The sequence below is a fragment of the Primulina eburnea genome, chromosome 10 (genome assembly GCF_022965805.1).
Source record: "Primulina eburnea isolate SZY01 chromosome 10, ASM2296580v1, whole genome shotgun sequence".
Classification (NCBI taxonomy): domain Eukaryota; kingdom Viridiplantae; phylum Streptophyta; class Magnoliopsida; order Lamiales; family Gesneriaceae; genus Primulina; species Primulina eburnea.
In genome coordinates, this window is record NC_133110.1 from 8267404 (window position 1) to 8293149 (window position 25746).

Consider the following 25746-nt stretch of genomic DNA (forward strand, 5'->3'; position numbering starts at 1 on the left):
CAAAAGGCCTCATACCAATGGAGATATCAATCCATCTTTATTAACCCATGATCTTTCTCTAAATCTTCCAATGTGGAACTTTGGTTGCATCCCAACAATTGGTATCAGAGCCATACTCTTGACTGGTCGTGTGAGTGCATGTTCCTGGAAGTGCCCTGGAGTGCGGGTTAATGAAGGAGTTGGCACGAGGACGTACAGTCTAAAGGGGTCGGGAATTCCTGGAAGTGCCTTGGAGTGCGGGTTAACGAAGGAGTTGGCACGAGGATGTACAGTCTAAAGGGGTTGGGAATGCCTGGAAGTGCCCTGGAGTGCGGGTTAACGAAGGAGTTGGCACGAGGACGTGCGGTCTAAAGAGGTCGGGAATGATGTGTCCCACATCGGTTAGCAAGAGTTGTCTTGGGCAAAATATATATGAATTCACAATCTTCCTCTCATGAGCTAGCTTTTGAGGTGGAGTTAGGTGGATTCATATCAAAAGCAAATGTCATAATTGAATAAAACCATAAAATATTATAAAAATAAAGATTTTTCTACATAAAAATCAATAAAATCCAAACCAAATAAAGATTTTTCTACATAAAAATCAATAAAATTTCCAAACCACAAGTTAGTTCGTTGGACACGTATTCTACCGCTTTATTTGTTTATCGTCATAATGGTAATACACTATTGCTTATTTTGTTTGTAGCTGATATTGTACTCACAAGTACCACTCCTATGCTTCTTGATAATTATGTTCGTGATCTCAATAAGTTGTTCACCATGAAAGATCTTGGTCAAGATCCTTCATAACTTTTTGGGTATTGAGTTGACTAGGAACTTCAGATGGTATTTTTCTTTCACAGAAAAAATATGCTTTAGACTTCATGTCTCAGGCACTTATGAGTCAATGCATGCCTGTCGCTACTCCTATGCCATCTAAAAACCATCATTTAAAAATGGTGACCAACTCTATGACAATCCTACTAATTTTCGAAGCTTGGTCGGTGCACTTCAATATCTTACATCGACAAGACCTTTCCTTTGCTGTTGATACGACTTTCCAACATATGCAGCCGCCTTGCCAACATATATATGCAGTCGCCCACAGCTGTTGATTTTCACATGGTTAAGCGCATCTTGCGCTATATTCATGGGACACTTCATCACGGGCTTTGGTTATTGGCACATAGTAGCCTTAATTTGTTTGCTTGTTCTGACGATGATTGGGCTGGTTGCAAAGCTACTCGCCGATCGACGACAGGATCCTGCATCTTTCTTGGCTCTAATTGCATCTCTTCGAGAGCCAAAAAGCAACCAATAGTCGCACGGTCTAATGCTGAGGCAGAATATCGAGAGCTTGCCTCCACCGCTTCTGAATTAACATGGTTGTCCTACATACTTCGTGATATTGATGTTCCACAACCTAAGCCTTATCTTCTCTTATGTTATATTATGTCTGCTTTGTAATTTTATTTACTCGTACATTGGACCGTGATATTACCAATTATAGGATCGAACACTTATGAAGTATCATTTTACAATTAACGAAACTAGTTTAAAATTGCCAGAAAACTAAAAATAAAGAGAGTGATATTGAAATGTATGGGGATGTAAATTAGATGGACAGGCTAGCAGTCCATGTATGTATATAAATAAATAGCAGAAAATGACACCAAACCGAAACAACATTCTACTGCACATGCATGCGCATCACCTTTATGTATTTGGGTGCAAAATTTAGAAAAAGAGAACATGAACTTAATTAATGTTGATAATTGAGATTCAATCATACTTGCAAAACTAACTATTTGATAAATTAATAAATGGACAGATTAAAATGATACGATCAAGACTGCCGCCTAAACCATGTACATGAATATATAGGCAATGTATATTCTTTGCGTAAAATTATATTATATTAAGGGAATATAATTTTCGGTCAACGGAACTTGTTCAATTTCAGATCTGTTCAACTAAGTTTTCAAAGTTTGGTTTTAGCTTGATAACTTTTAATTTTCGGTCGGTTAGATCTAACTATTCATGTGACATCGAAAATGCTGACGTGACATCGAAAATTGCTGACGTATATTATATCAAATTAGCAATTTGATCAAAACTTTGACAACTTAATAGACAAGTAACTTAATAGAATAACAGAACTAAAAATTTGACAACTTAATAGACTAAAATTTAAATTATACAAGTAACTGGACCCAAAAATTTATTTTCCCTTAATAGAAATCTGATGGATAATAATTTTAACTAAGACACTGCCATCCAATGAATCGAAGCTAGCTAGAACAGAATTTAATGCAATAATAATTGAAATAAAAACTTTTCATCTGTACACGTACACAGCACTTCCAACTATTACACCATTCGCCTAGCTTTCTTGATGCTATATATATATATATATATATACGAAGTTTTCAGTGGAAAATTATATAAACTGATTCATAGCTTAATAAAATTTAAAAGAAAGATTAATTATAAAGTTTTAAAGGGGATTAATCGATCAGCAACACTAGCCATGCGCCCCATTACATCAACCTGAACCCGAAGCGAAACGATATAATCTATGGTCTCTTTGATCAAAGAGATTTCATCCATGTCTTCTCCACCAGGCACGAGCCTTTTCAGAGCAAGGGTTCTGCTTTTCACCAGTTTCTTTGCGATTAAACTAGCTCCGACGACACTCTGAGGCACGGCTCTCCTCGCTCTGATCTGACGAGCGACACGGCTTCGTTTCATGATTTTCTTGCTGCATCTGATCAAACCAAACGAGACTTTGCGTGGTGCTTCACGGCCTGATATTTTCTCTATTAGGGTTTTGTTAGATCCATCCCTGGAAGCATGGGCGATCAGGGCGCGGCTCCACCGGGTAGTCGAGTTTCTGGTTGAAGCGATGGCTATGTCTGCCGAAACTTTTATGGCCTTTCTTCTTTCCAAAATGGTCGTGTTCTTGTTGAAGTTGGTGTGTAGCTGGAGACCCTTTATCCAGTTCTTGAGGAATTCTTGTTTTAGCGATGAATTTTGCATTCTACGGGAGTGTTTAAACAAGAGGGAAAAAGAAGAAGATAATCAGCGTTACATGATCATCACAACTATGCTAATAAATATGAAATATAGAAAGAAAATTTCGATTTTGAAATTTAGTCAACATGGAGAAACTTTTAATTTTATAAAAACTTATATAACTATATATCTTCTTTAGATTTTACCATCTTTATTTTTTCATATGAACACATTCTTATATATATTATTACACAAAAACTCTTGTAAAACTATCTAGACTCAATTTTGTGAAACGAATATCTGTTCAAACCCAACTCATGAAAAACTATAACCGTTACGATAAATTTCTGACAGAAATAGGGTTAATGAGATCCTACCCATGTGGGCATTGCCTCCATGAGAGGATGGATGGCCAAGATCTTGCCAAACATACAATTTCAAAAAAAAAAGTGGGTCTTACATATGCATGGACAAATCTTGACCATCCATCCTATCATGGAGGCAATGCCCGCATATGTAGGATGAAATAAACCCAGAAATAGACGCATTAGACCATTATTATGATATCCCTCTCATTCAATATCATACGTTCTATCTCTCGAAGACTCGGCAGCAGGAGACGAGGGTGATTCCTCAGTCCTCCTTAAATCTTTCTTATCTATTTCTTGACATCTTATTGTATAAGATATCAGAAACCTCAATGTGATCAAATATCGCTTAATTCTCTAGCTATAATTAGTCATATATATGTATAGCTGAATAACAACGATGGAAAAAAAAAATGGCATACCTCTCTTTCATGGGATTTAGCAGCAGAATCCGAAGAGAGAAAATATTGAAGATCGAGAATGCTTAGGATCCAACAAAGTGTGAAGAAGCAAAGAAAAAGAGAGCAATGAGGAGGAGGAGAAAGGGAAGAAAAAACCCATTTATTTAGTGAAAGGAAGTGGGCCAATCAGAGGAAGACACAGCACATGCGTGCACATGGGAATTCCATGGCCCGCAGTGAAAAAGAATTATCAAAATTTTTAGGTCATTATTATAATTGCTCTTGACCAAATATAATTTTGATATATATTAGCTAGCTAGCATTCTCTAACAAAAATTAATTTAAAATGGGTAATTTATTTTTTCTAGGACACGGATCGTATTTGTGAGACGGATCTCTTATTTGAGTTATCTATGAAAAATATTATTTTTTATGCTAAGAGTACTACTTTTTATTATGAATATCGGTAGGTTGACCCGTCTCACATGATACCCACTTTTTTCCTAGACAGCACTCATATAATTTCAATTAAATTTATAATTGCGATTTCGATACTCAATTAATAAATTGTTTTTTTTTCCTTCTATTTTTACGTTTGTAACTATCGCATAAATTTCTCAATTTAATTTCTAAAACTATAGTTTGTACAACTTAAAACATATTAATTAAAGTTTTAATTTATTAAAAATATGCAATGTAAACCTAACATTATGCTACTTATTTTGTGACAAAACAGTTTCTTTAAATTAAAAAAAAAAAATTGAATAAAAGTAGTTAAGATTTCCGTCGGTAAGAATCTCAGGCAAAATTATAATATTAATGATTGAGAGTTCGAGCTTGTCACGTCGAAAATAATGTACATTTATCGATAATAATAAATAAAGGTAGTTTATTTTGCTATGTATATTAACAATCAACAAAAAGTAAAGAAAAAACTGAAATATCAAATTATACATCTAGACGTTTACAACATATACATCACAAAAGCACCAAAAATATGTTATATATACGAGCTCTTTGGGACGCTGGAGTGTTCGAGTTGGTGAAATAAGTAAACGTTTGGTTTATGATCATGTATTTGATTCCCTACCAATATTTTTTCGAGGGAGTATGTCATACTGGGTTTACCGAGTACGATTTACCTGATAAGCGTGATGTGTAACCTAATATGTCAGCTCAGACATTCCCTGCACGGCGAAAGGTGACAGTCATCATAAAAATTATACCATTGACATCTCATCTAAGTCGAATGCATGCGCCAACACGAAGGGAGATAAATTATATGTAATCACATTAAAATTTTAAAAAAATTAGGGAAAAAAATTTACAATATAACATGTAAAAACATACATATATGATATATCCTCTTGCGTTCGGTATTTATATTATCCAAATATATTTTATAAATACTATATGGAGTACATTTAGCGATGGTAGTGTAACTTAGCGAAATGTGAGAGTTATGTATGTTGTTAATAAGAAAATTGTCAAATTCATAGTGTATTATTCTATTTTGCATTATCTAATATTTTGTCAAAGTTAAGTCTCGGTTTTATAATCTTTTTTTGTTGGTTTTTAGTCATATATTTCCTAAATTTCGACGTATTATAAACTACAACAATTCTCTGGAGAAAATAGAAATATGATTAATAACCAACAAAAAGAAAAGTTATAGCACTTCAGCTCAAATTTGACAAGTTTCTATCCTCCAATTAATTTAAATAACTAAATTAGATATTTTCTTATGTTCATCGACACCCTGTATAAGTTGATAAAAATTGATTACTATATAAAGAACTATTTTGTAGTCTTCCTTTGGGATAGGGTAGAGATTGGAGTTCAAAATATGAGATGAATAAAGGCATGGTTGACAATTTTTCTCTCTTTCTTTTTTTTTTTTTCAAAGAAAAAATGTATTCAAGTTTAAGAATGACAATTAATCACAGACAAAAAGTTGTGTGAGACGGTCTTATATGTCATATTTTGTGTGACATATATCTTATTTGGGTTATCAATAAAAAAGTACTACTTTTTATGCTAAGAATATTACTTTTTATTGTGAATATCGATAAGGTTGATCTGTCTCACAAATAAAGATCGTGAGACGATCTCACAAGATACACCTAGCTACTCTTAATCACAAGTGGAGGGCAATAATTCCTGGCTTTTTTGAAATAATAAATGCCACGTACAAATCGATCAATTATCAGAACAAATAGTAATATGCATTTATCAACTATGTATTATATAATGAAGGCCTTATTTCGAGAACTAGACAATTCGAGTTTAACAGTGAATGTCCTTATTTTGCACTTGGATCAAATAATTTAATTCAGAAGATGAGATTCGATTTTTTTAAAAAAATATTAGAATGGTGGATCGTAAATGCCAATAATATTGGGTGGATTTCATAATTATTATTGCATTTACACAAGTTAAGGGTAAGATGGATTTAAAATACATCAAATACAAATTCGTCCAAACATTCAATTGAATTTAAAATCGATCGGTTCAAATCTCTCCATTCAAGCACGTCTTAATATTTCATTTGTATTAATGAATTAGGTTAGAATTTATTGATATGTCTCGGTTAATCTATTCTACAATGAATTTCAAATCTCAAATACATATTTTTTTAATGATCGTCATGGTGTATTTCAAATTCATCTCTGCATTAAGTCATTTCAATTTATCACCTCAAGTAATTCGTCAATCCAAATCATTCGATCCAAACACTCTTAATTTGTTGAAATCATATAGGGGTGTCAAAATGCGACACGACCCGTCAACCCGACACGACCCAACACGAAAAAAATCAAGTTCGGGTTGGGGTTTTTCGGGTTCGGGTTGGGTGGATTCAGGTTAGTGCGATGTTAGGCGGGTTTCGGGTTGGGTCGCGGGTTGACCCGCGAACTTTTTTTTGAAAATATTACTTATATTTTTATATATTGTATGTTTGAACAAAATTTATTGTATATTTATATGATAAATTTTCATCATTTAATATTTATTTTGCATATTTTTTATTTTTTTAACAATTTTTTATTTGATTTAGTAAATATACTTTTAATTTTTTACAATTAAACTTTCAAATTTAAATCGAAAATTTTGTTATCATGCGTTTAAATTAAAATATTATTATTATTATTATTATTTTTTGAATTTTTTTCATTAATTTTAAAAACTTTAAAAAAAAATTAATAAAATTCGGGTTAGGCGGGTTAGATGGGTTGAGTCGGGTTATACGGGTTCGTGTTCGGTTGGAGGTTTTTGCGTTGCTTCGGGTTCGGGTTGGAATCGGGTTGAAAAAAAAATAAAAAAATTGGCGGATTGACCCGAAACCCGACCCAACCCACCCGATTGACACCCCTAAAATCATAGCATATAAATAAAAAAAATTGACATAACTAACCAATTCGCTGACCCGTTTTTCTGGAGAAAAAAGCTAATAAAGGAAATAAGAAAGACTTCTGGACAAACTAGTTATTTTGGCAAAAAGGAATTAAAAAAAAATGGAAGGAAGAAATAAAGAAAGAAACAACTGAATGGAATACATGAATCGTGCATTTTTTTTGAACCCATACGTTTCTTTATGTGAGATTTGATGCGACGGTAATAAATTTCGCAAGAGGTAGCAAAAGATTTGTGTTCATTTAATGTCCAAAACAATAAAAAAAAATATTTGTGTTCCATGTTTTTCAAGAAATTATTATTTTTAAATAAATATTCAAGAATAATATAGATATATGGCTTTAAAAGTACAAATTTTTTTTTTAAAAAAAACATACAATTATTATTAATGTACTAAAAATGTGATAGAAAATAGGGGAGACCTAGCCAGGCTTATAGATTTTCCACTCATTTAGGACACAATCACTTAAATAACAACAAAGTTATTACTTTTGAAGTGCTTAATTCCAAATTAAGGATTTGACTATAAAGTGGGGAAAAGGAGAAATTGGCGGGATCCGGAAAACATGGGGAGAAGGAGAGGAAGAAAAATGGTCCACATCCAACAAAATAAATAAATAAATAAAAGAATATATTGCTTCAAAAGGTGAAATTGCTCACCTTAGGCGTCTCTCACCCTCGGCCCGACAGGATTATGAGAAGAGATAAATCATGGTGACTCAGCCAACCAGTAGCAGCTAGACCTTATGCTACGCCGTGCACAAGGAGCTCCCCTCTTGGAGGGAATTTAACTCCCACACTGCCGCTTGCGAGACTCGATCCCTGATCATTGCTCCAAGAATCTCTGCTGCTGACCAACTAAGCTAAGCTCATGCGGGCATAAATAAAAGAATATATACATACACATCAATCAATCGTGTTCATATTTATGGTCAACATTGATGTGATATTCATTTATTAGACGTGATGAACATATAAAAATTGTGTATCTATTATGTGAGTGTCAGCTCAATGGTGGACACATAAATAAACACGGTTGATGGACAACATGTATATATATATTTATATATATTTGTGTGTGTGTGTGTGTGATAATTTTGGAAGATCGATAAGTGGTCACATGGTCTCCACATGGAAATTTTGAAATCATGCCTATTCCATTTGTGACTTGTGATGAATGATTGCTCTATCCAGTCTAATAAAGCGTTGAATTTCAATTATTACACACATATTTTTCTTCCGGATTATTATTCGTTAAATATACATATGCTTTTAATCGGTAGAAAAATCACATATCTGAAATTTAAATAAAATATTTATTAAGTACATTAATTCAACAATATATGCTAAACCCAAATTAGCTATCGAAATGGTTCTAGCTTAAGAGTAGAAGTATTTCATTTTAATTTTAATAGTTATAGAGGTAAAGGTGGCATTTGGTTACGATCTTCACTCAAAATTTACGAAATAATGATTATAATAATTTCAAAATATTATTGGGGTATAGTTTTTAAAGTTGATATAGGTATCAAGGAAATATTAATAATTAGTACTGAAGATAAAGAGTAGGTCTCATGTGAGACCATCTCACGGATCTTAATCCGTGAAACGGGTCAACCCTACCCATATTCACAATAAAAAGTAATACTCTTAGCATAAAAAGTAATACTTTTTCATGGATAACCCAAATAAGAGATCCGTCTCACAAATATGACCCGTGAGACCGTCTCACACAAGTTTTTGCCGAAGATAAAAGACGTTTTGCTTGGGAAAATATGGAATATTTCACCCTACATGTGAGGGCAGTGTCCCCATGTGTAGATCCACGGTTCAGATTTAGCCACAAGTACATAGGGTCCACTATTTTTTTTTTTTTAAATCACAAATGTGGCTAAATCTGGACCATCTAAAACCTGTGGGGCAGTGCCCCCACAGATAGGATCGAACGAACCGGAAAATTTTGTTGGAGTTTTTCAATATATCGATAAAATTATGAATTTTTGAGATAAATCGAGGTTAGTAAAATCCCAAACAAATTAAATATGACCAAAGTCATTCTAATGTCAATTTTTAGGGGATGATTTCACACATATATACGACTCACACCGGAACCCGAACACATCAATGGAAAATAATTTAGTGGAAGGCGGCGATGCAAGTTATACAATTTTGATAATCCGGTAAGAGCCGGGTCATTTTTGTACTCAGGCGTGTGAGTAGAAATTGAAGCAACGTTAGCCCAAAAATGGTCTAGGGTGTCTTGAAGTGGGAGTTAGCCCTGATAATGTCTAACACCTACCCGAGATCACAAGCGCCACCTCACTTATATAGCCACCCGGAAAATACGTTCGAGTAAGAAAAGAGTACTATGTTCCTATCAGCCCGGACTGACATTAGTCCGAGTAGTTATCAGATCGTTACAAATTTACACAAGCTCGAAGTCAATGAAAATCCAAGGATTCGAAGTGTCTACATAGGAAAACCTCTCGGCGTCCTACTAACATGTCTTGTTCTGAGGTGTTCAGGCTATATAGACATGGTTTATCTCACTCGACCAGCACTGTGTATAAAGACAATTGCTCAGCTCGATAAATTGTCCACATGAGATCACCCAATATATCCAAGCATTACCACAATTTATTTGGGGTAATCGAATGTATATATAAAAATAGATTTTGGATATAATGAATTTCAAATGACATCATTATTGAGTGAATTAAAAATTCATCATAATTAACATACTACACTATATATAGTGTAGTATATATAAACATGCAATATTTCAAATTCACGATCATGCTTATCTAAAACAACAAAAATACATTTAAAATCCAAATATCTAAATTGAATTTCAAATCCATTTCATATAAAGTTATACAATTTTAAAAATAATTATGATATATTAAAAACACACATAAGATATGACATTAGAAATCTATATTTCAAATCATTCCCTCCAAATAATTAAGTATATCGATCCAAGCCCACATCTCGATAAAACTAGAATTAGATATATAAAGCATAATTTTCTTTTTAAACGACTCGTATCAATATATTTTGATTGTTTATCAACAATAAAAATATCCATAATTTCTCTTTCAGATACCCATTTTACCGTTCGAAATCCTAAAAATCGGTCTACAAATATAAATAATTTTCAATAAATAATTGTTCAAAATAATCGTGTAATAAATTGAATTCTAGTCTCCGTTTGGACATGTATTTCCAAAACATTTTTGTAAAAGTGTTTTTTCCTTTTACAAATTTTGTATAAAATATTTTAAAAGTTGTATCAAAATAAATTTGTGATGAGACAACTATTTTATAAAAAAATTTTGGATTTGGAAATATGTATGGACAATTATTTTTAAAAAATTATAGTAAAAAGTAATTGAGAAAGTGTTTAGACGACTATTGTATAAAGATATCTTAATTATTGTTTAACCAGTGTTTTTTATTCTAAAAAAAAAACACCTCTGAATTGTTTTTAAAAAATTGTAATTGGAGAACACTTTTCAAAAAATATTTAGAGTGAGTCTCATGTGAGACCGTCTCACGGATCTTAATCTGTGAGACGGGTCAACCCTACCCATATTCACAATAAAAAGTAATACTCTTAGCATAAAAAGTTATACTTTTTAATGGATGATCCAAATAAGAGATCCGTCTCACGAATGCGACCCGTGAGACCGTCTCATACAAGTTTTTGCCAAATATTTAATAAAAATCTTATCCAAAAACATATTTTAAGTTTTTTCACTAAAGGTTTTTAAAATACTAATTTAAATGAAGTCTTACTATTTAGTATGTTAAGATTAATCAGATAAAACTTAATTAAAGTATGTGCAGTACTTAAAAATGAAATTAATTGAAATCCCACCTGCTGGAATTAAGAAGCACACGTACTCATTCAATGGCACACATGGATGGCTCAATCTATTGTCCCATCAACACACACACACACGCACACATATATATGTACATATTATATAATATATGCACGAATCTATTTTTTTTAATATAAGATATTTTATAATATTATTCTTTTTATTTTTCAATATTGAAGGAGAGAAAATCTCGAATAAACAAGCGTTACTATTCCGACATATTTAACTAAAATTATAATAAGAATCGCGGAACATATCAAAATTATATATATATATTTTATTGAGAAAATAGTTGAGTGGAAAAATAATTTGAAAATTGATCGACATATTTAACTAAAATTATCGTTTTTTTTTTTAAAATTTGTTTTTCTAGATGAAGGTGACAATCTAGCATTAATACATATGGACCATTGGCTCCAAAAATAAAGATAAGATGGAATTCTAAATCGTACTGTCCCATGTGAAATTGTCTGGATCACATTAATCACTTCAAATCATGTGAAATTTGATGAAAATTAATATTTGAAAGAGTGCGTGCCCTGTTCTTTTTCCAGCAAGTTAAAGATGACAGTTTTGGCTAGACATGTCAATTAGTGTCCTATATCATAAATTATGCCAGTGTCTCTTTGCATGCAACAATGTCCTACATGGTAAATTATGTTAATGTCTTTTTGTTCTCGTTGTTTGCTTGTGTAGTCGATATTTTTTTTCAAATATTATTGTTAAAAAAATTAAAATTAAAGTTTTATAATTTTAATTAAAAAAAATTACTTAAATTTTATTTTTAATGCCAAAAAAAGAGAGGGAGTTATAAGGCTATAAGTATAATTTTACTTTGATGTAATTTGGTTATGCGGGTCTCTTGCTAAATACATACTAGCGGAAAATTCTTTGGTCGCTAGCTATATTTATTTTTGTATGGGCTTTTAAGTTCAAAAATTAATAGAAAATTGGCGGAATGATCTAAAGTAAAGAAAAATCATAGTTAAGCACATGGACGGATGCAAGGAATATGAAAAAGTGGTGTTATATGAGATTTTAATATATAAAATTCATCTACAATGTATTTTATATTTATATGTATAGTTAAATCTCGTTCAACATAGAGTGTCAAACAATCGGGAAGAAAGTCATCCTTCATTTTATTGTGAACCATCGTCTTCACTTGCTTCATTGCTGAAAAAGCTCGCTCAGTAGCGGCGTTAGATATAGGTAACGTCAAACAAGATAAATCAATCTAATCAACATAACGTAAACGTTTGATCGTCCACTCTCAGTCAATTCTTGACACAACTTAACAAGTGTAGAAACCTTCAAATTTTGCATCACATCAAGTTTATAATGTATCAATTTAGTTTGTCGACGAGAACGTCAAATCTTATATAGAAAATCAAGGTCAGACACATCATTTCATTTATCGAGCAAAAAACTTTAACTTCCTAGAGAAATTTGTCTCACCTGCATTCTATAAGTTCTTGAAGACTAGTTTTGGTAGTAGTGATAAATGTAATAGCAGTCAAAATATCTCGAGATTTTTTTTGAAAAATTTGACATAGAGTATATGTTGTTCTAATAATTTTATGCATTAAATACAAAATGAACCAAATTCAAAGCTTTTCATGTTTATGTAAATCCCCCTAACTTCAGCCTTAGCCCATCCATTTGGAGAATGATCGCTAATAACTTCAAAAACATTACAAGTTGCAGTGTACATACCTATCAAGCTTTTTACCAAATCATAGTGAGAACTCCAACGAATAGCTCACGATCGTTGCAAATTACAAATCTAATTGACACCACTTTCAGAATCACGTTCTCAAATTGCCAACATATACTCAATTTCATTTTTTTGTGCAACATGTAATTCAACAATGCGCTTAGTAGAAGAAGTGACAATATTAACAATATTGTCCCAATGAGAAAAGAATTCCCAAATAACACTAATTTCCTTAGCTGCAGAAATCAATGTCAGTTATAACCAATGAACAAAATAGTGGACATAGTATGCACAAGGACAATCTTTGAGAAATAATGCTTGAAGTCCATTCCACGCTCCACACATATTTCTATCACCATTCACTACAAGAAAAACGGGCAACGACAACGGATTTTATCCGTTGTCGTAGCCTTTTAAAAACTGTTGTAACTGAGGGTGTTGTTGAAAGTCTGTTCAACGACAACAGTTTTTATCCGTTGTGGTAGGTAGAATTTGCGACGGTATTTAAAACCGTCGCTAAATCAATTAGCGACGGTCTTTAATCATGAATTCCGTCGCTAATTTGTTTCGAAAAATAAAAAAAATCTTTTAATAATTTAATAAATATAAAAGAAACTAACAATCGAAACTATAATCGTGTAAAAGAGAAAAATTTTAAGTGTTTTAAATGTAAGAGAAAAAAATTTGAAGTGTTGTGAAGTGATAAACTTGTGTATGGGAAAAATTTTAAGTGTTGTGTGAAGTGATAAAATTGTATATGAGAGAAAAATTTTAAGTATTGTGTGAAGTGATAAAAATGTGTATGAGAGAAAAATTTCAAGTGTTGTGTGAAGTGATAAAAATGTGTATGAGAAAAAAAATTTTAAGTGTTGTGTGAAGTGATAAAATTGTGTATGAGAGAAAAATTTTAAGTGTTGTGAAGTAGTGAGAAAAATTTTAAGTGTTGAAAAATATTAAATGTTGTGAAGTAGTGAGAAAAAGTTTAAGTGTTGTGAAGAAAATGGAGTGAAACGCGGGTATTTATAGTGAGTTAGCGACGGTTTGTTGTAAAATCGTCGCCAAAATTTAAATTAGCGACGGTTTGGATTTTATGGTCGCGAAATTTAGCGACAGATTTTGAAATACTGTCGCATGTTTTAATTTTGCGACGGTTGGAATTTACACCGTCGCGAAATATGGCGACGGTGTTTTAAAAACCATTGCTAAATTTAGCGACGGATGGCATGAAACCGTTGCTAATTTTAAGCATGCGACGGTTTGATTTAAAACAGTCGCTATAATTAGCGACTGTTTTTTCAAACCCGTCGCTGATCTTATTTGAGCGACGGTTATTTTAAAACCGTCGCTAATTTTAGCGACGGTTGTTTGAAATTCCGTCGCTAAATTTGACACGTCTCCCCCAACCGTTGTTGTTTGTCCAAAAACCACGCTATTCGACAACGGTTTTAAGAAAACCGTTGTCTATTTTCCAAAAAAACACGCTAATAGACAACGGTTCATAGAACCGTTGTCATTGACCCTAAAACCGTTGTCTTTGACCCCCCAAAGACAACAGTTGTTTAAAACCGTTGTCTTTGCCCCTGGAAGACAACGGTTTTAAAAAACCGTTGTCTTTGATCCCCAAAAGACAACGGTTTTGGCTAAAACCGTTGTGAAAAACTCTACGACAACGGTTTTGCACAAAAACCGTTGTCGTATGTGTGTTGTTGTGTGGCGTTTTTCTTGTAGTGATTTTATATTTGGCCTCTGATTTTCTTAACATGGAGATCACGATAAACAAGAACATTTGATATATCTTTTTCAGACTCATTAAGATAGTGTCACTAACACTTTTGATGTCAAAAAATAATACGTCAAAATCCCATGATTGTTCACAAACCTCAAGAAAGTAGTCATTTGCTCTCGTTTAGATATATCTCGCGTTTCATCAGAAAAAATACAAAAGCATTTATCTCCAATTTCTTCACGAACAATCTATCGTTCTCTATTGGCCATAATATGTAAAATCTCTTTTTGAATTTTTGGAGCAATATATTGGGCATTTTGGAGCATTCTCAAGTACAACTTCATCAAATTTTGTACTTATCCTTGCAAAAGCCTTCATCAATTCAAGAAAATTCCCACGATTAGATGAAGATAAAGATTCATCATTAATTCTAAATGCACAACCTTGAAGTGCTATCCAACAAACAACTACAATTGAGGTGCTGAAACACAGACGATTTTTCTATTTAGATGGTGAATGCATCACTTTATCAATATGTTGCGAGAGCTTCACCAAATTTTCCGCCCTTCTCTCACACATAATATGATGCAAAGAAGCTGCATAACCAATATGAGCAAGAAAAGCACATGTTTTTCCTTGGTTTACTATTTTCTAACTGTCAAATCCTTCATTGACCAGTATCTAGAAATTAGATGAATTAACATCATTTAGGAAAAGAAAACAATATAAACAATATGTCTTATTTGTTGAAGGCGATTATTCCATCCAATAAAATTTCCGAAATCGTTTTTTTAAAATGACGATTCTGTCTTCCAAATTTTGTACCTAGATGCCCCAACATATTTGGTTGATAAGGTACCATATTTAGATATGAACGTCTTATCTCATCTCATACATTAACATGATATTCACATATATGTTTTTTTTCCTGGATCTCATTCATTACAAGTGGACGATGACTGATGATCGTCTCTAAGAGAGGAAATTGAAGGAATTTGGATATTGAGAAATGTAAGACTTTCACCAGATTGATGTTGCATTGTAAGGACTGTATGAATTGAAGTATCTTCAATTGCTTGACGATCTCTCTTCTTGAAGAAAGAGGATAACAATGATTTTCCTTTCTTTGTAGCAAATTGATATTCCATTTTGAAATAGTTCAAGTTATAATCATAAACAAGTAATAAAATAATGATCAAACAAATAAACAAATAATAGTCAATCAATGACTCAACAATAAACAATCACGATTCAAAAAACAATAGTCATACACAAATATTCAAGCAATAACAAATTAATGACTCATCAAATTGATCTATGAACCGTTATCACATAAGTTTTCTTGTTTGTAATTAAAAAGAGTTCCTACTTCTTTATTTACCTCAAAAAATTTATTTCACAAAACAACAAATTTTACATAGTACCACACTTGGGCACATAATACCTATACACAATTCAAAATAGCAACATTTACGTAATCGTCCTATTAATTAAGGATTAAAAAAAGTCGAATAACAAGAAATCTGGTATCAAATGATAAAATAAAATTGAAAATTAATAATCTAACTTTTAATTAAATTTTTTGTGGAGAAAACGATCTTTATTTATCATCATAAATAACCATAATAATTTCACGTTCTACATGATAATTCAAAATTATCTTCTATCTATATTTACAAACTAAGTACATTACAAACAATTTTGTGCAAGGACAATAAGGTGTACCTGTAGGTTATAGTTGTGGCTGAGTTTGAGCGATATTGTGCAGAAATCATATGCAGAAATCATATTGACAATAAGGTGTACCTGTAGGTTATAGTTGTGGCTGAGTTTGAGCGATATTGTGCAGAAATCATATTGAATAAAATGAAAACAACGTATTCAAGGGCAAAGCTAAGGAAATAGGCTGGGTTGAACTAGGGCCTTGGTTGGGTGGACTCTAATTTTAACTTAGGTATATATATATAAAAGGCTAGGCTACAGTCCAGTATAGCCCTCAAATGCATCCGTCTCTGGTTACAGAGTCTTGCAATACGAAGAATATATATGTTTATAAGAATTATTTTTGTTGGTTCAATAATTGTTTCTGCTAAGAAAGTCGTCGAAATATGGCGCTTGAGTTGATGTACAATTTTAAAATATTTGAGTTTCATCGTTAACACCAGCTATAGTTTTTAATAAAACGACAAACGTTCGGTCCTACAATTGATAAATTGGTAAAAATGGCGATAAAATATAGGATGTGTGAGAGTTTTCATTTAATCTTTTCCACGACAAAATGCATTTTGCTCTCTCTATCATCTATGAAAAATAATGAAAATACTATTCGTAATCAAATTTCAACTTAGTTATGTATGTTTTCATATATCATAAATGAGTGAGTCTCATGTGAGACCGTCTCACAGATCATAATCTGTGAGACGGGTCAACCCTATCCATATTCACAATAAAAAGTAACACTCTTAGCATAAAAAGTAATACTTTTTCATGGGTGACCCAAATAAGAGATCCGTCTCACAAATACGACCCGTGAGACCGTCTCACACAAGTTTTTGCCATCATAAATTTAGTTATTTCTCATCAAATATATTGTTGTGACACTGCATACATTAATATTACGTCAACATCTCTTCAGGACGGAAAATTACTGAATTACAAAAAGAAAAATAAAAAGAAACGAACAAAAATAATTAAGACCGAATTATGATAACATAGCAGACCAAAATCGTAAAAAATCTAGAGACGATATACATGGTAAAACATGTAATTTTCCAAGCAGTCAAACGGTAAGAGATCAAAAATCAGTGGACTCAATGATTTCAGTGTGTTGCCGGGAAGATCGCACGCAATAATCAACCTTTCATGCATCAGATGATTTTTTATCCACGGCCACGGCTTTGTGTACGCCCCATCTAATTTATGGCCACAGCCACATTTTTGCCTAACCTAAGATAGAGACATATGATCGAAAAAACTTAAATGAACGACACACGAAGATGTTGTGCCAATCAAGAATCTAGGAAGCCATGCACGTGTGCCTTTCACTATCCACACATGGATGTGTGAGCTAACTTACATACATATCTCTTCAATATCTATGTCACATCATTCACGGCCGATAATTAAATTCATATTATTTAAATTAAAATCTATCTCATAACAAAAATATAAAATTTAAAATGAGATGTCGTTTCACATTATTTTTGTTTATGTATATTTAACATGTAATATAAGTTTTATTCTTGCCATATGAGCAACGTATGAAAGTATTATTATCAAATAAATAGTTTTCGGTGGATTTAGTGGTTTCAGGAAAAAATAAAAATAAAAATAAAAAAAATAACCAAACTTTGCAAAACTAAAACCTATGTGACTAAAATTACAATTTTTTTTTTGTGTTCGACGTAGAGTTGGATCACGCAGTAACGATTCCGTCTCATTTGTAAAACTCTAGTTTCCACACTTGGCAGCTAAAAATTCTATATAATCTAACTAAAAATATACATTTTTTAATTCAAAATTTATATTTTACTCGCATTTTTCCGGATCTATAATATGAAAGATGTATATGTACATAATCTTAGGATGGATATCATACTTTTTATGAAGCAATATAATTGAAGAGGATGTCAATGCCAATTGTGCCATTAAGCCTACAGTAAAGACAGTTAGTAGCCAGCTCGAGTGTTGACATTTATATCACATTTTCTCACTTGAGTTTTGACTATAGGATGTTTGTCTTGATTTAGTTGTACCTTTTTTTTTTTGTCTGGACGAAACCCACAACAAATATATATATATATATATATATATATATATATATATATATATATATATATATATATATATATATATATATATATATATATATATATATATATATTTTGTTGAAAAAGAAAATGAAGCAGGAATACCGAAATATAAATTTGGTGGTGTGGCTTTAATTTGTATGAAGACTGAAGGGTTGAGGAATTGCCGACAAGTATTCTTGAATTATTTTAATTTTTTCATAGAGAATTTGTGCTACATATGCGCCGATAATCAGGTTAATTGATCGAATCCAAGCGTGTGCTGTCAATGGGACCTTCTTTACCAGTTAAATGCTATCAAGTTTCAAAATTTTTATTTTCTAGTATATATTATGATAAAAACTCCTGTGAGACGATCTCACGGATCGTATTTTGTGATACTGATATCTTATTTGAATTAACCATAAAAAATATTACTTTTTATGCTAAGAGTATTACTTTTTATTGTGAATATCGATATAGTTGACTCGTCTCACATATCTTTACTCGAGAGACCGTTCACAAGAGACCTACTCATATATTATTAACCCAAAAAGCCAAAATCTAATTAAAAATACAGTTTAAAAGAAAATTTAAATATGAAACAAATATTTTAATAATAATAATGCATAAAATAGGATTTTGTTGTTGGGAAATTCTCTTCTGATTGTTCTGTTAAATGAATAGAGCTTTTATATATTATTTATGCTAAAATTTATTATAAAAAAATCATTTTAAAATAATTTTAATAAAAAATCTCTAATTTTTTTTTAGACAAAAACTATGGAACATGGAAAATTATAATATATACGCATACATATGTAAAACTACTTAAAAGCCCATAGACATATATAATCTTTATATTTTTCACGTCCTATAAAAAAAAAATCATCTTTATATTTTTCACACAATAATTACTAAAAGAAAAAATATTTAATATATACACACACAACCCAAAATAAACAAACACCTCGTGCTAGTGCATAATGAACCACAAATTTGTGCATGGAAACAAAACGTCATTACACAAACAACGTGAACAAGTGGAATACACCACATCAACATCTACCAACATAGAATTTGCAAAAAAATATACAAGGACACACATAAAATTAGCCAGAGTTGAGAAAATCACTTCACTGCGCATGTGGTAGCAGCGAATGGCACCTCAGCCTACAGGCTACAACAATCATATTATGCATGAGTTCACTCGACCGCGATTTTACGTGTTTCTTTCGGAAACAGCCCTTTTCCTGCGTCAAAAAACACAACACAGATAAGCCTTGTAAACAAAGCAAGCTTCCCATGTTAATTACAATCAAGCGTGAACACGATGACTCGTCGAGAATTTGCTATTAGTTTATGCTGTTGGTATGTTCCATGCGCCATTCCCGATTATGAAGGTGATAGAAATGGACAATTCAGAAACAAAAAAAAAAGAGTCCAAATTGCATGGAGACATGAAAGAAAAATGAACCTAAAAGCACGAAACAACCAGGCGTCAAATTAACGTTAGAGCATAAAATGTCACTCTTCCTCCATAGTTAAAACATTTATGCTGTAGTCTGAGCAAAAAAGCAGAGAAGAATCTGAAGTTTTATTACAACTATAAATAACGAATATAAGAACTAAATTTTCTTTCCAGATCTTCTTGTTTCCTTTTTTATTCATCCCACCCTACCAATCTCGAATTGGGGAAGATAGAATCGATGTAGATAAATATAAATTTCTCGCGATGAGGTCTTATCTTCAATTCAACAACATTCTAACCATTATATGTGCATTTGAAATAATCTTATGTTCAACAATCTAAACTTAGGCATTAAGTCCATTAACCACATGATCACACGAATACTAACAAAGGAAATTAGTCACGAGACGCTCTCCTCGAGAATGAAGTTGAAAACTGGGGTGAAAAAGCAAATTTTCTTCCCATTATATACAAATATATAAACCATACATGTCCGGCAAATAAAACAATTAATGCATCCACAAATTATTACCGGCATAAAACTTACCTCGTATAGACTTAGGGCGGCAGTTTTGGTGAACCACATGCTTGACGGTTTCCTTCTGCGCAAGTGCGTGTTTAATAGCAACTCGCTTCATGGGAGTGCAGCAGTCATCACACGCGATCTCTCTAAAGTTGTCCATCCTGTTTCCGCTATCCCGCATCGTTTTCTCGCTGCGGTGCCCAATCAGATTACAACGTATGCTAGGGTTTTCCTTACTTTGAGAACGTACTCCTAATGTACAGCAGTGAAAATCTTTCAAGGATAAGCAGGAAATCTTCTCCAAATGCATGAATCAAGAAATAACTTTGTACGATGTTTCATTATGTGGTTCTTCATCCAAAGTAACTCAAACTAATCGATAGTTGTGTCCCATACTTAAAGAAAAAAAAAACCAAACTCAACATTTTCCTTCTTTGCTACATCTTACACTCCATGTTCCGATTCTTCTGATTCAATGTATAATACATTGAACCAAGAAGATCTACCAATGCGAAAGAGTGAATCCATCCAACCAAGAAGTTGAAACTATTTAACCAAGTGCTTTCATTTTCAAGTAATCTATTACTATTATAAGTTTAGGCCTAATAGAGACAAAAAAGTTGTCATGGTCTGATATTGTCTTTTTCATTTTAACATTTCAAATTTCTGTATAATCCCTCGTTACTGTTTTACAATTATGATATGACTCCATATAAATATGATCAATCCAAATTGCAATACGATCCTACATTACCCTATTTGAATATTAAAAAAATTAATTATAAAAAGAGTGTATATAAGCATGCAACGCGTACGACGGTTCACTTGTTCCACAGGAAGCAAAACTTGAAATAGACTTTTACGAGCGCAGTTCTTTCTTCTTCAAAGCACAAACAACGAACTGGGTAGTCGGGTCAGTAATAACTTGGAGAAAAGATTCGGCTTAAAATGGTTCTAAAACACTAATGGCATATGTCTTTAAACAACCCAATATATCTATTGAAATAATTTGCAATTTCAAGTTAATCAAAGTCATGTTAAATTAAAGGTCATGCTCTAGATGGTAAAAAACAAGATTTATTAGACTAAGTATTTTGAGTCTTGCAAGCCTCTTTATGAACACAAAAAGGAAGTCGCTAATTTGGTTGAAGCAATGAATGATAACATCCTTGTTAAAATGTAGAACGAGAAAAATGAATTTCATTTGAAGAAGAATTACAAGACAAATCATGAAGATAATGGGTCAATCAAAGAAAGAAATGTCCACAAATATAAGTTGAAGAGTTCGAGAAATCGAAGCAGAACTTGAAAACTATAAATTAAGGAGGATGTTGAAATAATTAGTAATTTGAAGTAATCCAAGAGATGCTAAATTAAGGGTCATGTCCTAAATGGTAAAAATCAAAATTTATTATGCTTAATATTTTGAGTCTTGAATCAATTGACGTAGTCAAAAAATTAGATTAATATGCTTAGAAAATCGGTGATTCTAGTGGTGTTAACAGGAAATTTGGCAACCTACAAGGAGTAGGGATAAAATATCAATTAAGAAAAATCAAATGAAAGATTGCACTGCTCCTGGCTAGTTTAAACCAGGGGTAAGTAAATCTATATGCCCTGAATTTTCATTAAAAAAATGAATGTTTTGCTTTCCATATATACAAGAAGTATGGAAAGTTTTGCAACAAGAGTTTCAAAGAAATGACAGTTGTCTCCATAAAGTTACAATCACTACTATGCAGAATTTCGATACTTTCCGATGAAAGAAAGCAAAAGTGACAGATTTTTTCGCAAGAGTAGCTCAGATCGTGAATATTATTGAAAGCATCGATGACAACATTCATGATAAAAGAATGATTGAGAATATTCTCAAGAGTTCGTCCGGTAGTGACACTAAATTACCATTTTTACTTGTAATTATGCCTTTCGTCGCGAGACTCTCCTTAGCAAACTGGTTGATCATTCGGATTGGTTTCTGGTCCTAGTCAGAGACCATTGTGTTCGCGCCGTCGGTCCAACAAAGAGGCACAGTAGTGGTATCTTTCTTTTCATTACGAACGACATGCTTCACCTGCTCCGTCCCCGTGTCTCCTAGCGCTCGTGTCTAAGAGGTGTTCCAAAAATGTCTGCGATTGAGTAATAGTTCTACGAACGAATAGATCGTATCGAGTTTACCACCCAAATTTGATCACTATGTTGAAGGCATTGAGGTAGTAAAAGACCTCTCAAAACTGATGATGCATGAGTTGATGAGTTCTTTGCAAATGCATGACCAAAGAATCAATCGATTTTCAAATCAGTCTTGGAATGCAATGAATTTTCCGTAAAAGAAAACATGTTTCGAGCACAGAAACCAAAATAATCAGCGAAACTGGGAAAGAAAAGATCCAGAAAAAAGGAGCAACGATAAAAACATAGGGAACGATATTGTATCATATGCGATACAACCACTCACGATTCAAGGGATTGTTGTACAAGATGTCACATTCAAATCATTCTCAACGAGATTGTTGGTTTCAAAGGAAACAAGAACAAGAGCAAGCAAATTTTTCAAAAGAGGAAACTGAGGATTTGCTATTTTACACATGCATGAAGGTAGAAAGGAAATAAGAGGATATATGGCATATTGATAGTGGTAGTAACGACATGAAGGGAGATCTCAGTATTTTTGTGGAGATCGACAGAAATTTCTCCACCGAAGTGAAACTTGGAGTTAATAAAATGCAAAAGGTTGCAAGAAAATGCACCATAAAGCTTTAACACCAAACAAGGTACCGAAAAGCTTATTCCCGAAGTTCTTCATGTGTCTAATCTCGCTCAAAATTTATAAGGTGTCGGGCAGCTTATTCAAGAAGGCTATCCTGTTCATTTTGACGATAATGCTTGTACAATATTCGACAATAAAAGGAATTTGACTGTAGCGAGAATACAGGCGGGTGAAATAAAAGTTTCTAGTCTCATTATGTCATGGTTGAAAAAGATGACACTCCAAAATCTGAAATTCAAGTGATTTCATGAAACCACCTTTCAATCATGGTCTTGAGCCACAAGCAACTCCCAAAGCATTAATGAAGCAGTGGATTCAAATACTAGGTAAAAAAGCTTTGATCTTAGGAAAAGATTTACGATGCTAACAACGTTGTCTTCTTGTCATCTTACGAGCCTCTTTATGAAGAAAAAAAGGAAGTCGCTAATTTGGTTGAACCAATGAAAAATATAACATCCTAGTTGAAAAGTAGAAAGAGAAAAATGCATTTCATCTCAAGTAGAATTACAAGACAAAGCATGAAGATAGTGTCAATCAAAAGGAAGAAATATTCACAAGCTGCATAGGAATATATTCAAAGTGGAAAAGTTCGAGAAATCGAAGCAGCACTTGAAAACTATAAACCAAGGGTTGTAATCTCAAGTAATCCAAGAGTGGTGCTAAATTAAGGGTCATGTTCTAAATGGTCAAAAACAAGATTTACTAGGCTTAATATTTTGAGTCTTGAATCAATTTATGTAGCCAAAAAAAATTAGATCTGACATGCTTAGAAAACTGGTGATTCTAGTGGTATTAACAGGTGATTTAAGCAATAAAAACAGTTCAATTAAAAATAGAGCAGCAGCTCTTTAGTCTTCCGCTGTGCCCAACAATATCAGGGTTTAAACAGTAGTTTCCGGGTAGACCCAGAAAATTTTGGAAGGAATGGCGGACTCAGTAGAGGCAGGCCAAAACGATATGATATGCGCTAACAGGCTCCACCTCTGACTGTTTTTCATTTATGTTCATTAAGTGCATAAACGCCGCCGCCAACAGAAGCTAGGACTACAATCACATAAATTAAGAGCTAAATTTGTCGAATATCAAGAAACATCGTCAATTTAGTTGCACCTGTAGGAGCACTTGTAGTTTCAACAGCGGAATCCAATACCATTGGGGCATACATGTAGCAATCACATTTCAAATACTGGTCCAATTCTTGCACCAATCTCTTCTCCTTTTTCTTAATGGGTTCACCGAATCCTTCACCTGAAACCAACCAAAAAAAAAATTACAAACTCGAACCAAGCAAAAATGGATAAAAAAAGCATAACATTGAGCATTTTTACCCAATGAATCAGGTGTAAATGTGGCAGAGGATTGAGGAGAAATCAAGGGCGAAAACATATAGGTGTCCGATTTGATGTAGTTGAAGAATTTCCGGAAAATAGTTCTGAGTCTCGTTCTTTTGTTGCTACGCTTGATGGGTTTCTTCTTGTGAAGGGTGGGTGCAAAGCAGACAACTTTCTTGGTCATCGTAACTGAATTGTCTGAGAGGAACGGAAGACAGACAAGGAGGGGAGGAGGAATCGGGAACGGATAATATTTTTGAGACTTGGGATGGGATAAAGCGGGATAATTGGCCGCCGTGGATGGCGGGGTTGGTGACATGTGTTAATTGGACAACGTTATGCGTCGTACTGTTGACAGGTGCCGCAAATCTTTTATTTGTCCATTTATTAATTTATTAAAATAATACTGTCATTTGTGCCTTCAGAAAAAAAAAATCTTTTCTTTTTCTGAAATTATAAATTTAATGATAAATAATATATTTCGTTTTTCAAGGGAACAGTTTGTATCCATTTTAACGCAAAATGACTGTTATTCACATTCAATATTTTGTCCAGGTATAATCCTTATTTAATTTTTATAGGCAAATACTTGTGTGAGACGGTCTTATGGATCGTATTTTATGAAACAAATCTATTATTTGGGTCATCCATGAAAAAATATTACTTTTTATGCTAAGAGTATTACTTTTTATTGTGAATATTGGTAGGATTGACCCGTATCACAGATAAGATTCGTGAGATCGTCTCACAAGATATCTACTCATTTTTATATTATAAGTTGACAATAATAACATTTAATTGATTCTTCTTATTTTTAGTAAATCCATTAGTAGTTTCAAGCGCTAAAATAAATTATATAAACTTTAATTACTCAAAAAATTGGAGTTAAATTTTAAAAAATTATTAAATACTAGTGACTATGCACACGCGATGCGTGTGAACAATTTTTTTTTATCATTATTAATGGACTAAAGTGTAATTTGATAATTTATGGGGTGATTAAATTGATATTTAAATTGTTGAAATAAAAAAATAAATAGAAGTGTGTGTTGAAATTTGAAAAAAAAAAAACAAAAAACAAAAGTGTAATATTAATATCATGTAAGGGTAAAATTGGAAAAAAAACTTGGTGTCCTCCTTGGTAGTTACTATCATGTGCTCATTCTTAATATAATAGTATAGATATAAAAATACACCAAACCAATATTAAAATATTATTCACTGTTCTTTTATTTTGAATTTAATGTTAGTACATTTAGATACATTTTTGAATCAAGTGATTTTTCTAATCTTTAATTTCACATATTATTACTTTTTTACAGTAATTTTAAAAGGATTATTTTTAAGTAATCACAAAAT

At 32.5% G+C, this 25746-nt stretch overlaps 2 protein-coding genes across 4 annotated transcripts in view; both read right to left on the reverse strand.

Moving 5' to 3' along the window:
* Nucleotides 1-2278: 2278 nt before the first annotated feature.
* LOC140803700 (transcription factor IBH1-like 1) overlaps nucleotides 2279-25746 on the reverse strand; it is a 68103-nt gene continuing 44635 nt past the window's right edge. Inside the window, exons 1-2 of one of the 2 annotated variants that reach the window (XM_073159594.1) lie at nucleotides 3788-3906; nucleotides 2279-3022 (exon numbers count right to left, since the gene is read on the reverse strand). In XM_073159594.1, the coding sequence (XP_073015695.1) occupies nucleotides 2470-3022; nucleotides 3788-3798 (564 nt within the window). In that variant the 5' untranslated portion in view covers nucleotides 3799-3906 and the 3' untranslated portion in view covers nucleotides 2279-2469. Of the gene's footprint in view, nucleotides 3023-3787; nucleotides 3907-25746 lie in introns of those variants that run through there. The other variant, XM_073159595.1, reaches the window with a different exon arrangement.
* Nucleotides 19255-24712, reverse strand: LOC140803022 (uncharacterized). Of its 2 annotated transcripts, none has more exons than XM_073158697.1 (4): nucleotides 24385-24712; nucleotides 24167-24304; nucleotides 20314-20562; nucleotides 19255-19548 (listed from the first exon to the last, which is right to left on the reverse strand). In XM_073158697.1, the coding sequence occupies exons 1-4, from the start codon at nucleotides 24704-24706 to the stop codon at nucleotides 19502-19504; spliced, it is 756 nt and encodes a 251-aa protein (XP_073014798.1). In that variant the 5' UTR covers nucleotides 24707-24712; the 3' UTR covers nucleotides 19255-19501. The 2 variants fall into 2 exon arrangements, with proteins under 2 accessions (XP_073014798.1, XP_073014799.1); XM_073158698.1 differs by having other exon boundaries at nucleotides 20314-20541; nucleotides 24385-24707.